Source organism: Mesitornis unicolor, unplaced genomic scaffold (genome assembly GCF_000695765.1).
Source record: "Mesitornis unicolor isolate BGI_N332 unplaced genomic scaffold, ASM69576v1 scaffold26961, whole genome shotgun sequence".
Taxonomy (NCBI): Eukaryota; Metazoa; Chordata; class Aves; order Mesitornithiformes; family Mesitornithidae; genus Mesitornis; species Mesitornis unicolor.
Window position 1 is genome coordinate 20,893 of NW_010166221.1, and position 13,934 is coordinate 34,826.

Sequence of the window (13,934 nt, forward strand, 5' to 3'; positions counted from 1 at the left end):
AACTACTTGGTACAACTGAACAATATAAAGACCAGACATCAAATGCTGACAAATAGTGCAAGAAAAAAAACTTTTTATGCTTGCTTATTTTCCCCAAAGGAAATTATCTTATTCAAACCTGCCTTTCAAACTAAGCTAACCAGAAATTCTACAAGTTTTAGAAGGACTACAACAGGACTGTGAACGCGATCAGCTGCACCTCCGTGACTCAAGCTTTTCCAGTGTTGTCAAAAAAGCTGAGGAGTACACAACCTTCACAAAAAATTTCTCATGTTTAAACACTTTTGAGAGTTCTTGATGCCAACTCCCTTGCTATCACAAGCACATTACATCTTCCATTACCTACCATCAAATGCTTTTAAGAAGCTCGCACCTTAAACTCCCATCTTGAAAAAGGATAAATCCACTCCACGATTCTACAAAACTTCTTGTTCAGCTAGGTCATACCACAGACATTACTGAGACACAGCTAAAGTTCAGGATGTTTGCAAAGCTTATGCACCCTCTTACCCAAGTAAAACTGATATTAGGCTTGTGCTCGTGCAGTAATTTTGCTTACAAAACATGCAGATTAGACATTAGGATTTATCATTATTAGACTGGGCTGTTTCTTTAATTTTTCTGGATAATGCTGCTAATAGGTGCTCTTGGACAAACACAACCTAAGGGTCATAAAATCTGTAAAACATGTGCACTTTTTCCCTTTTTTTTTTATTTTCAGAATAGTCTGTGGCTTATACATAGAAACCAGACAAGATGAAATTGCAGTTTTAAGAACCAAAGAATCCATTCAGGTTTATGATCAGTTTCCATTATATCAGTAATCTTATTTTCAGTATCCAGATTGCTTTTTCCAAGTTTAAACACGTTTGACAGTTGGCAAAATTGGGAGAGGAAGAGGGTTAATTATAATCGGGCAGTATTTAGAAAAAACTCCACACAAATAGTGGGAAAAACGTGAAGTAAGTCTCAAACACCTCCAGACACTCAGATCTCATCAGATCTAGCTGTAGCTGTTGGGAGGTCTGGTTACAGAATTTAGAAATTTGAATTTTATTTTCCCCCAATTTACAAACATGCCTCAAATTTTGCTGAGGTTAAGGCATAGAAGTGCTGGAACAGAAGAAAGTGCTACAGGTTAACGTCCCATTTAATAGCTGATAAAGTTGACAAGAAAGATCAATCAAATTGGATCTACAGGGCTCTGAAGACACAGTGTGACCTTTCATTATTAGGCACATGTTCATTCCATACGCAATTATACTATAAACAAAACAGAAAACACATGTGCTCCAAGACCACAGAAATCAACAGGGCAAGGAAGGTAAATTTGTAAGTTAATATTGAGTCATTAAGAAACTAAACATGCTAGGAAAAAGACTTGTTTTGCAACTGCAGTATTACCATTCAAACAGATTAGAAAAAGAGCAATCTCATTTTCATAATCTCATTACTTGCACTATACATCAATTGAAGTAGAAACTATGAACAACTTTTTAAAACTCAATCTGGAGAATAAACTTCCAGAAAGCAATCATGCTGAAGGCATCACCAAACCCCCAAAAGTACTAATGTAATAATATGTACCTTAGTTGCTCTTTCAAGAAATGCATGACTTCAGGTTTTAAATGCCTATCACGCTAAACACCGGTGATTACAGCTCAATCTAAATTTGCTCTGTTCACCCCAAACAAGGCTACACCCAAAGGTGAACATGCAGTTCTTCCCCTAGCCAAAACGCAAAAAGAATATACTTCTAGTACCATAAACACAAACTTCAGAAGAATCAGTCTTACAACCATGTATCATAACAACAAGAGTTTGATAATCAAGTGGAAAACAGTAAACAGTAGAGATTTGCACCTAAAGCTGTTTAAGTTGGACTTTTCTATTCTGTACATCAGTTTTTAAATTACCAAAGAATCAAACACATCTGGTACTGTGGGGGAGGGGAAGCGGGGAAGGGACCGAGGAAGCAGTGCGGTACCTCTGCTATACAGTGATTTTTAAGAGGAGGAAATTTTTATTGGAGGAAAATAGAATGCATGTATATAGAAAAGGATTTATTCTATATATTACATAGAGTGTGAGAACTTAAGGTAAAGCAAGCTTTCTCAGGGGTCTTTCCAAGCCAAACTTTGATGTTGTTCTTAAAAAGGAAAAGAGCAGAAAATGTGGTTGTGCTAGTTTTCTACGGTCAGCAGCACAGCTACAGTTCACATTTACCCAAAGCTTTAAAAATGCTATTCTATCTTACATGGTTAATGAATCCTTAATTTTGCTGTCCACAATTTCTTTATACAGAGCAGCTGACATCACTTCTTCCATTGGACACATGATGCCATACTCTTCACAGCCGTTCTCTTGGACCAGAGGATCCATTTTATGAGGATCAAACATTATATTATTTGGCGTCACTAGCAGCACACCATTGACTGTACCCTAAAATGAGAGGGAAAAGAAGTAGTAAATTTTCTCCTTCATATTTCAGCTTATTCTCCATTTTTTGTAGGAAAAGAATGTTTTAAAATTTGTTTTTAAAGCATCTTTAAATTTATCTTTATTTAAGCAGCTGTATACAGTTCCTTGTGTTCTGCAGTCATCTAGAAACATAACCGTTTTTCTGAGGAAGGAAATTAATGCCCTCTACTTTCCCCAAAAGAAAACAGTTTTGTTCCTCAACTGCTTAATATCTGGGCTGATTCAAAAAAAGTAAAATGCTTGCATCCTAAAGGATACACTAGGAAGCACTTCTGAGGAATATCCTTCCCAGATAACCACAGGGCTTATTGCTAGTATTGCTAATGTATTGCTAGCTTCAAGCATTGTCTAGAAAAACTGATTCTTAACTGTTCTCACTTTCTACCATTTTATTAACTATTTTATAACTGTAATTTATCTTAATTTTCTTTACACAAAAGCTATGGCAGTATCCAATACAAGCCATTCTAACTTAATGGACTTGTTGACTTACTGGACAAACACATTTCTAAAATGAAACTAGATTAAAAATACTAAAGATTTTTGAAGATGCGGCTTTGGATGGAATTAATCCGAGTCATACTGCTGCAGTACATGAATACAAGTAGATTTTAAACTTATAGGATGAAAAACATTAAAGAAAGTTGCTACTCATACTATGAGCTGTTGGGTCCTTACACAATTCAGTCATCAAGTTAATTTACAATACATTGAGCTTTTTTTTATTCTTATTTTTTTTTATTCAAAGTGTTAGAGATACATGCAAACACCAACACCAGTTGCCTCCTAAGGAAATTCACTGAACTCTTAGAACAGTACTGTTCAAGTTAAAATTATGAACTGGAGGAGATGTAGCATTAAGGACTTCATAAATTTAGAAAGACACTCAAAACCTCTGTGCAAGAATCACAAAAAAGAGTTGTTTCATGTGCTGCTGAAGATGATCAGGAACTGGATAAATATCCAGCTCAGTGATAATACTGTTTAGAGTGACTACAAACACTGTGTATTGGAGGGACTGATTGTTTTCACTTTTGTTTTAAAAAGAGATACCAGCACAGCATGAAATACAACTATGTTCCTTCCTATTTCCAGACATTTGTTCCCAGCACTGTGTTGGCTGATGACCTTCACAGCAGAAAAACAAAGATGCCATACAGTGAGTAGAAAATTACAAGTTATAAAAAACAAACTAAAAATAGTGTTAAAGCCTACAGCAATGACCAATGGTATCACTATTGTGGAAAAATGAAAACAGCCTCATCGGCAGCTCAAGCACCTGTACTGAAGTACTCTCAGTTTTTCAGTGCCCACTCAGGTTTTATCTGTGCCTTTCAGAGTCCAAAGCACATGCTAGACTTTGAAGTCAACAAAACATATTTACATAAACACTGAAACAAAGCTGTCACTGGTATTTATTTCCCAGGACTGTACTGTGGAAACACTTTCCAGGTGCAAAACTGAACTTCGAGAATGACCATCAATGGAAGTCTACATTTGGTTATGTCCACTGTAGTCTATAACAAATAACTTTACCATGACTGCAAAAAGTCCGAGTCTACTCAGAAGAACAAACGCTTTTCTTCAAACAAATGCTACTTCTGTAAATTAAGTATAAAATGTAAAAAGCAGCATCATTTCTAAATTTGAGCTCTTTCATTAAAGAACACACACGAAAGTGGAATTTTATTAATATTCTCCAGATCCCATTCACAACAGTCAAGCCTTGGCAGTTGGCCTAGGTGATCATTGTGGGTCCTGTTCAACTGAAATATTCTGTTGTACTCTTTCACTGCCCACAAGTCACAAGTACGTGACTCTTCAGATCAGTCAGGCTGGAGAGAAAAAAAAAAAAACCACGACAAAAAAAACCCCAAAAAACCCAAACAAAAAAAGCCCTCACAAACCCAAAAAAGCTAAGGTTGTATGACTGTCCCAGCTGAAGGATTCAAATGTTTAACACCAACCTCTAAAATGATATATTACTCAGTAGAGGCAATCAGCAATCAAGTTCACTGGAGCACCCTTCGTTTCAGACTAAGATTTTGACTTCACTTGTTCACTATTTAATGAACAAATTATCCTGCCTTGATAATTAATTAAGTACACAGGAATTGCTAAAGCTTTTGAAGCTGCAGAGGATCTTAGGCAATTAAAAGGAGATGATATTTTTCTCTCAAGGGGTGATCTGACATGTCACCCATGTCAACAAGGTCCCTGGTTTTATTAAACAAACAAAATCTAATGCTTTATCTGTGCTCTCGAAAGCAAGTTAAAAAAGAGTGCTTCACCTGGCAGTCCAGGTTAAAATAAATCTATTAAAGAATATTTTATTGCAAAGTATGGTAAAGAAGTTTCACAAGTCAATTTTACATTGCTTATCTAAACACTAGAGTCACAACATGGGAATAAGTTGTATGAAGAACCAGCTTCACATCTCCTCATGGCAGTTATCTTGCTTCAGCCTCAGTTTCAGTAGTTCAGAAAATATCCCCTTACCTCTCTCAAAGCCTACAGGCCAGGCTTGTCAATACCTTAAAGAAATGTCATCACACCTAGGGCAAAAGCATTTCCAGGGCAAATCTGAATGGGTTTAAAGAAATGATATAGTACCTTGTGATGTTTAGACTCAAACTGACTGCAGAAAGATCATACCTACTGTTTCTCAATTGTTCAGCCAAAGAAGTGTGCAAGATTACTGCAAGATTAATTATTACAATGAAAGACTGCATTTGGAATATTGTGTTCAATTCTGGGCCCCTCAGTTCAAGAAGGACAGGGAGTTGCTTGAAAGAGTCCAGAGCAGGGCCACAAGGATGATGGAGGGAGTGGAGCATCTCCCGTATGAGGAGCGGCTGAGGGAGCTGGGTCTCTTTAGCTTGGAGAAGAGGAGACTGAGGGGTGACCTCAGTCATGTTTATAAATTTGTAAAGGGCGAGTGCCAGTAGGAAGGAGCCAGGCTCTTCTCTCTGATGTCTAATGACAGGACAAGGGACAATGGGAGCAAGTTGGAGCATAGGAGGTTCCATGTGAACATGAGGAAAAACTTTTTTGCTGTAAGGGTAACAGAGCACTGGCACAGGCTGCCCAGAGAGCTTGTGGAGTCTACTTCTCTGGAGACATTCAAAAATCAACCTGGACTCATTCCTGTGTGACCTAGTCTTGGTGATCCTGCTCCGGCAGGGGGGTTGGACTGGATGATCTTTCAAGGTCCCTTCCAACTCCTGAGATTCTGTGATTACTGACTACATAAGGACAAGTTTCAGAGACCTTCGGTTTTAAATGGAAGTTTCCTTGAACAGTCTGACAATGACCTGTCTCATGGCAAAAAAGCCCCAAACCTGTACACCAGGTAGCTGTCCTTGACACATACAGAAGATTCTGAAGCCTACATCTGCATCCTCAACTAGAGACACAGCTAGAAACCTAAAAGTTTGCTTATCTTGGTCTATTTATGCTCTCATCTACTCACATCAACACAAGGAAATGAGCCCAGCTTCTCCTTTGTGGTCAGGCTCTGACATGCTGTGTCTTCAGCACGGACCCCTTTGGTGGTAATCAAATATTTGTTGAACATTTTTGAAAACGCTCTTTGACTTCTTTAAAATTTTTTTTTTGGAAAATTGAATTTGTAGAAAATAAATATTTGCACCAAGAATGTAGCTAGAAAGACAGATCAGCAAATCCAAGCATAAGCAAAAAGATTGGGCAATGGGATGCACACTACAAATTCCTACATGACTCCAATATACTGCCAGCATTTGCTCTAATCTCCTAATTTTCTAGTCCTAGGGGAAAAAAAAAAAAAAAAAAGAAAAAAAAGAAAAAAGTCTATAAGCAGCTCAACTGTTGATAGAGGACTGTGGGAAAGGGTTGTTTGGTTATTTTTTTAAGACACCCTTCACTAAATAACCAGTGATTTGTTTCTCTGGGACCATACTTCTAACTAGATATTGAGGAAAAAGTATCAAAAACATTGTCAAAGAAAGGGAAGTAAAAGTTAAGACTCTGCAGATAGCTACTAGAGTAGCTCAACTAGGTATGGTTACAGAAGTTCTGGTTATTTAACTAAAACTCCTCAAAATACCACTTGCAGAAGTTTCCTGTATATGACAGATTCTAAAGACATGAAGTGAATGTCTATTCAGGTGAAGTTCAGATTTAACAGCCTCAAGGAGACATTCTGAGCTGCTTTATTACTGAAAACCATGCAGACCAGGTTATTAAAATAGATCCCTTCAGTCTTAAAGCTGGTCCAGAAAATATTAATCCAGATAAGCAAAAATATGTATGAGAGTAGACCAAACTGCATCTGCATGCAGATATTAAATTCGGAATCACTTTTAACTTCTTTCCATTAAAGTTTCTTAAACCTCAGAAAGTGGGAGCTCTAAATCCTTTACAATATCTAAGACAGAAGTTCAAGTAAACATGATAAAGGAAATATCAGAGCCAAGCTTTGATATTGGTGAACTCAAATATTAAGATTAGGCAGTCCAGTAAAACACATTTTTAAGAAGGTTTGAGAGGACAAGCAGTTTTCAAACAGAAGTTACCTCTAAATAATTCCATTATTTTCTAGAACGCTCAAAGTAGAATAAAAACTGCAATTCACAATTTATAAACTTTTTATGATAAATGCAACAATTTAGTTTTGTTCTTTGTTTCTTGTAGAAGTTTTGAATATCATCAGTGTCCTCCTTTTCAATTCACTAGCAATGTGTTTATGCTTTTTGTTCCTGTACTTACAGGTTGGTGCGGGTTTTTTTTTGTTTTGCCTTTTTTTTTTAAAGCATTAGTATTAGTAATTTTCCTTTACCTACTACTTTCAAAACAAGGCAAATAAACTATTAAGCATAAGAAAGAACAAAGACTTTCAAAGCTCCTCTATTAGTTTCAATCAAGCAGACTGTTTAAGATACCTTTTACTGTCACCAATGAACAGTGCAAGGAATGGAAAAGCTGAACAGCATCCTTCTCTACAAAAGAGGCACACTGTGGCTACAAGAAAGGGAGTATCTACAGACGCAGTAAATGGTGAGTTAACATATGGCTCTGCACCACAATGGTCACTCTGCACTGATTTACTGTCTGACAAGGATGTGGTACATTCACACCGCCCTGCCTCTAACAACAGCCATAACTGGGAAACAGAGAACAAATACTGTAACAGAGAAAATGTTTCCAGGTTTCCATCGCTGCATGACAGAGAATTCCTGAGTGCTTGTCTAGGAAGTCACAGGTGTGACCACAACCAACTTCAAACACATATGGAATTAGTAGTCTTGAGAAGTGAGAAATGAGACAGTCTTATCGTAATGCAAGCCCTTTCACATATGTGAAACTAAAAAGAAGCTTTCACTATATTTTAGTTTAGGAGTTCCAGTGACAACAGACTTCACATCTGAAGCCCCATAAAACAGTTAACAATGAGCTTAAAAATCACTTCCAGAGTGGGAAGCAGAGGATAAATCTTTTAAGATCCCTCCAGAAAACCTCTGAAGATCTATCATCCTGCATCATCAGGAAACGTACCAAGGGGAGGATAAAACAACATGCCAGAGGACATTCCTATCATATGTGACACAAAGGCTAAATTGCGTGCTAAACTTAGGAAATCTGTCACTCAAACCTGAGCAAGTTAGCATTCATTTCTCTCCCCACCCACCTCCCCATGTATGCACTGATACTGCAGTGGATTACACAACTCCTTAGAAACAGAACTCTCCATGAAGTTGTTAAAAAACAGGCTGTAAAGATGCAAGTCAAAGACAGGTTCTGTGAACACTCCCTGTAATATTCTGATGAGGAATTACAGCACATAAGTAAGATGCTGTAAATTTTAACCCTAGATTTGTATGAGGTTCAACAAGGCCAAGCGCCAGGTCCTGCACTTGGGTCACAACAACTCCATGCAGTAGTACAGGTCTGGGGATAGGTAGCTGGAAAGCTGCTTGGCAGAGAGGGACGTGGGGATAATGGTCAACAGCTGGCTGAACATGAGCCAGCAATGTGCCCCAGTGGCCAAAAGAGCAAACAGCATCCTGGTTTATATCAGAAACAGTGTGGCCTGTAGGAGTAAGGAAGTGATCCTTCCCCTGTACTCAGCATTGCTGAGGCTGCACCTCCAATACTGTGTTCATTTTTGGGCCCGTCACTACAGGAAGGATATTGAGGCACTGGAGCATGTCCAGAGAAGAGCAACAAAGCTGGTGAAGGGTCTGGAGCACAAGTCTTATGAGAAGCAGCTGAGGGAACTGGGAGTGTTTAGTCTGGAGAAAAGCAATCTGAGGGAAGACCTTATCACCCTCTACAACTACCTGAAAGGAGGCTGTAGCAAGGTGAGTGTTGGTCTCTTTTCCCAAGTAACAAATGACAGGACAAGAGAAAATGGCCTTAAGTTGTGCCAAGGGAGGTTTAGATTGGATATTAGGAAAAATTTATTCACTGGAAGGGTTATCAGGCATTGGAACAGGCTGCCCAGGGGAGTGGTAGAGGCACCATCCCTGGAGATATTTAAAAGATGGGTAGATAAGGTGCTTAGGGACATGGTTTAGTAGCAGACAGGTTATGATTGGACTTGATTTTAAAGGTCTTTTAAAACCAAACAATTATATGATTCTATTATATTCTTCCAGTACAGCCAACTTCTAACAGAGATTCAAAGTTTTCATTTCCTCCACATCAGCAAACTTAAAACTAAGTAGTAATGACTTAGGACCAACCTAAGAAGTCACCTAGGGAGGAATGCAGGGAGTGAAACAAATTAACTACAAAGTAGAACAAAGTAACAAACAAAGCTTTTCCAGTACTTGTCTCCAACTCCTAACACACAGCTTTTGCCAAGATACATGTACTGTGAAAAGGCTTCCAAGTCTGGACATACATAGGTCTGCAATCCTTCCCTCCAGCAAAAAAACAAAACAAAATATGCAGTTTTAGGAGATTCTTCTTAATCTGTTTATCATTAGTGTAACTTCACATCTATTGCTGAGCAACATGGAATCAGCAGGATTTGTATATATGTACCCATATTTCTGGTGAAGGAAGAAGTACTAGAAGTACTTTGAGTTTCATTGCATTCATTCAGCTTGAGTGAAGGCATGATTTTTCATGATTAAAAGTATCTAATAGTTATTTTTCAGTGGAGTGGGAGAGCAATACATTTCGTTTTTTTTCCTAAAGTGGACTGAGGTAAAGCCTTTGACAGGATCTCAGTCTCTAAAAATTGGTGCAAAACTTCTGCACCTACGAACTGAGTAGAAGTTAATTAAGTGCTGCTAACTTGGAGGCATTTGTGTAATGATACTGCCAAGAGAACTGTAACTACAGCTTCAAAGAAAAATCAAGATTTCTACCATTGTACACCCAATACAGAAGTGTTTGTTTACAGAATAAGAGGTTAATTCTGTTCACACTGTTCTGCTTTAGGAAAGTGGAAGTGAAGCTACCTAACTACTTAATTTCCCTATAGTTTAAGGCATATTCCTTTCCACTGTTAAGAGAATTACTTATGAGATACTAAAATAAGGAACAAACAGACCTCATGCCCTCAGCACAAGAGAATCCTTTAACGGTATGGCTACAGGGAAGTTTATCATCAGTTAACTGCATACTAACTGCTTGCATCCTGTCCAATAAACAAGTTGTCTGGAAATCCAAACCAAACTGTGAATAAATAAATTAATATATTTGTATAGAAATATATATGCACATAAGCTGATCCATTTACCTACCAGTAACTAAGTTTTACAGTATGTTTATGGTTTAAATGTACTTTATTTTTACATCCCAAACAGTAATAGCAAAATCTGAATGCTTAAGTACCTTGCCATTAGTGATGTACTTGCAATTAATTTTTAGAAATTTCTCTGTAAATGCTTCCTCCTCCTCAGAGGTTGATGATACCACTCTTGCAGGACGAACACATGCATGTGCTGGTGAAGCAGTTGACTCTTTCTGTTGGACTCCATCTGGATCCTAAAAAGGAATATGTAAAAGAGAAAGAACTTACCAATGTGCCTTTTCCAATATGAACTTTAAGAGATTTTCTGTTGTGTAATTTTTGTTCTCTTTCTTCAGCATAAAAGCAATTGTAAAACTATGGGACCAAATCCACTGCAGTTTAGAGAACTGCTTTGATCTAAGTCTATGTAACTAATGAAGCACAGCGTAACCAGCCCATGGTATGACGTACAAGTGGGCAAATATATTCAGAATCAACCTGGGAATAAACAACAAAATAATTATCAGAAATCACATAAGGAAGCCATCTGATGCAGTGTCACATGCAAGATTTGAGCAGAAGTTGCCAAAAAGGATTATTTTCCAACTTCAGCAGAAATCCTATTAAATGTCCTCTGTTATCCTTCCATAATATGATGCACTGCTTTATGTTGGAAGGTCAGTTGGTCCAACCCTGTGTTCAGAGTAGGCCTAAGCCTATACTACATCACGTTGCTCGTGGCCTTTCCAGATGAGTTTAAGTCTTCCAGGTTGGAAAACCCAGTGTTTAACCACCCTCATCTCAAAAAATATTTTCCTGTTATTTAACCAGGACCTCTTGTGCAGCAACTTGCAGCTGTTGCTGTTCATCATTTTACTACAAGTCTCTGAAGAACCTGACTCTTCTCCTTCCTCTAACCTGTCTAAAAAGGCAGTAGAACACAGAAATCAGGTTGCCCATTAGTATTTCCTTCTCCAGACTAAAAATGCCCAGCTGTCTCAGACAATCCTTGTGGCTCATATTTCCATTCCCTGATCATCATGCTCTCCAGTGGACTCTCTCCAGCACGTCAATCTTTGTCTTGCACGGAAGGTGTCAGAAGCAGACACCACCACTGCAAATGCAGCTTCACAAGCACCCTAGACAAGGGAATAATCATTTTCCTTAACCTGTTGCTATTCCTTGTATTTAGCCACATGTTTGTATTAAGCAACTTCAATGTTTGATTGTTATCTTCAGAGTCAAAAGAACAGAGCACATCATAGTTTATATTTTGGCTCAAGAGAGGTTCAGATGATGGTTAGTCATCTTACTCCATTTTCAGCAAAAACTCATCGATTTCAGTGACCATAGCACAGAGATAAGATGCCTTTACATTATACAGGCAGAGCAACAGATCTTTACTTTGAGATGTGCCTAAATTTAAACTGCAAACCTGGAGTCAAAATGAGAGGAGAGTCAAAGAAGAGAGACATCAATACAGAGCATTAGAGAACGTATGCTACTATTTCTCTCATTCACATAGACAGCAATCAGCAAAGAGAAAAGAGAAACAAGGGAACATGTGCTATGATGAACAAAATCCTCCAGCCTTAACTGCTCAAATAGAAGTCAAGTGCTTTCTGTGTTGCTGGAGAGACTGAGAAACAAAACCAAAACACACAGTCCACGCTGACAAGTACAAGTGATTTCCGTTCTTTGCTTTCTTCTGACCAACTGTATCTAGGTACACCCCTTCCCTCCTTACATGGTCTTTAAAAGACCTCAGAAACAGAAACTTTCACAATCACTTTATCATACATTGTCACATCACTCATTTTTTTGACTCCCCCTGAAGTATTTAAGAACCACTTGTAGTCATCCATGACATGGAATAAGATGAACAAAAATAGTTCTGCAACAATAGTGTCAGTTAAATGAAATTTAACACTCAAATTGTTGCTAGCACTGAACTGTCTACACTAAACAAAACTACCTTTTGCATAAGAGGATTCTAAGTTTTAAAGTATTTTAATCTACTTTGTTTCTTTTACCCTTTCAAGCTTTTATCTCTGCCACATGCATAAAATAAAAAAGTTTCAAATAAATTACAAGTATGGTTACACTTCTAAGTCTCATCTACTACACGAAACAAGCACATACAAAATAATGCATGAAAGTGAGAATAAGATATTTTTCTTACATGGGATCTAGTGCATTGTAGGAAGAGCTCTGATTTCTAGTAGTAAAACTAACATTTTTCTCTTAAGCAACATCTCACAGCATATGCTGTATGGGTAGGCCTATCCTAGCATTTACAGGCATTCTGAGACTGACATCGAAGAATGTCTCCTTGCAGACCTGTCTGTTTACTGTGCTACAATACCTTCAGCTTGCCATAATACATAGAAGCAATTATTCAGTACAAATGACAGCAGACACCTCATGAGAGCAGGCATACTAGGTCAGAGTGAAGGTGTAACTGCATAACCAAATAGTAATTTTCAGCAGAAGGGTCATCACTGCCTTTGTAATGCAGTTTGGGAACCTATTCAGCAACAAAGGAATACCTTTATGTTTAAACTTCTCTAGACCAAGTCAAGCAATCAAATAAACGAATAAATGTTTAAAGTCTCAAACCTCCCTAAACTTTGAGTACACAGAATCCTGGAGTAGACATCTGACAGCCAAAAAGTGCTATCAAGAGAACTTGTTATTTGAGAGAAAAGATAATAACTAGAAAAAAACAATAGTGACATATTAAGAAACGTCTGAATAAAGTCATAATTGTATAATTGCAGAGAAGCCCAGGCTTTGATGCTGTATCTTCCTGGTTAGGTTTCTCCCCATGGAATTCTGCTGACAGCAAACTAGTGTTCCTGGAAAAACATGCTTTTACAAAGCCAGCTCCTAGCCAAAAATCTACATTTGAGCTGAATTACAGAGCAGCTTTGACAGCTAAACAATTTTAGTATTTGAAAAATCTACCAAGGCAGAACTACTGAGCAGAAGTCAGCTATAATCAGCTCTGTATTAGCCCTTCATTGAAACAGACCTTTTCTTTACTTTGTTTTGGTAAATGAAACTAGAGAACCCCCTCCCTTGCCTCTACAGGGAGGCAAGGGGAGCCCTTACCTTTTAGCTATTTGAGTATTCTTGCCAGTATATCACTGCTACAAAAGCTATCAGTAAGATTAGAGACAGATGTTTAACTAGTTCTGGAAGGCAATAAATAAAGAAATGCAACAGGAAATAGTATTTAAGATTTCAGTGTGCAAGGATAGTATTTTGCTATAAATAACTTGCCTTCAAATCAGTTTTCACATAGAAAACTGTCACAAATATTAAAAGCTCGTATTTACTTATAAAAAGTTACTATTTTACTTTTAAACTCCAAGTGTTGTAAAGTACTTTCTCCCCAGAATGAAAGGGTAGTTCAAGAAGAAAGCATAGCACCTGTAACATTTATCTTTTAAGGGAAAATTAATTGCAAGGACAACAGGTATACCTACATTTACTGTAGCCTTTTCAAGCTCTGCTTCGGAAGATGTAGGTGATAGGGGACTTATAGGACTTAGAGAGGGGGAGCTGTCCGCACTAGAAATGTAGTCTGGGTCAGGAACATACAAAATCTATAAAGAAGATATAATGTAGTTAGAAGTTGTGCTTCCAGGTTCACTTCAGATTTCTCACTAGTTGAGGTATATTTGCTATGCTTTCTCAAAATAAGTTATACAAAATCATTCCT

At 37.7% G+C, this 13,934-nt stretch overlaps 1 protein-coding gene across 1 annotated transcript in view; it reads right to left on the reverse strand.

The window, feature by feature from the left end:
• LOC104548782 (oxidation resistance protein 1-like) overlaps positions 1-13,934 on the reverse strand; it is a gene marked incomplete at its 3' end in the record, with an annotated part of 29,935 nt that overhangs the window by 8,768 nt on the left and 7,233 nt on the right. Inside the window, exons 3-5 of the mRNA XM_010194896.1 lie at positions 13,699-13,818; positions 10,309-10,461; positions 2,258-2,442 (exon numbers count right to left, since the gene is read on the reverse strand). Of these exons, the coding sequence (XP_010193198.1) occupies positions 2,258-2,442; positions 10,309-10,461; positions 13,699-13,818 (458 nt within the window). The remainder of the gene's footprint in view (positions 1-2,257; positions 2,443-10,308; positions 10,462-13,698; positions 13,819-13,934) is intronic.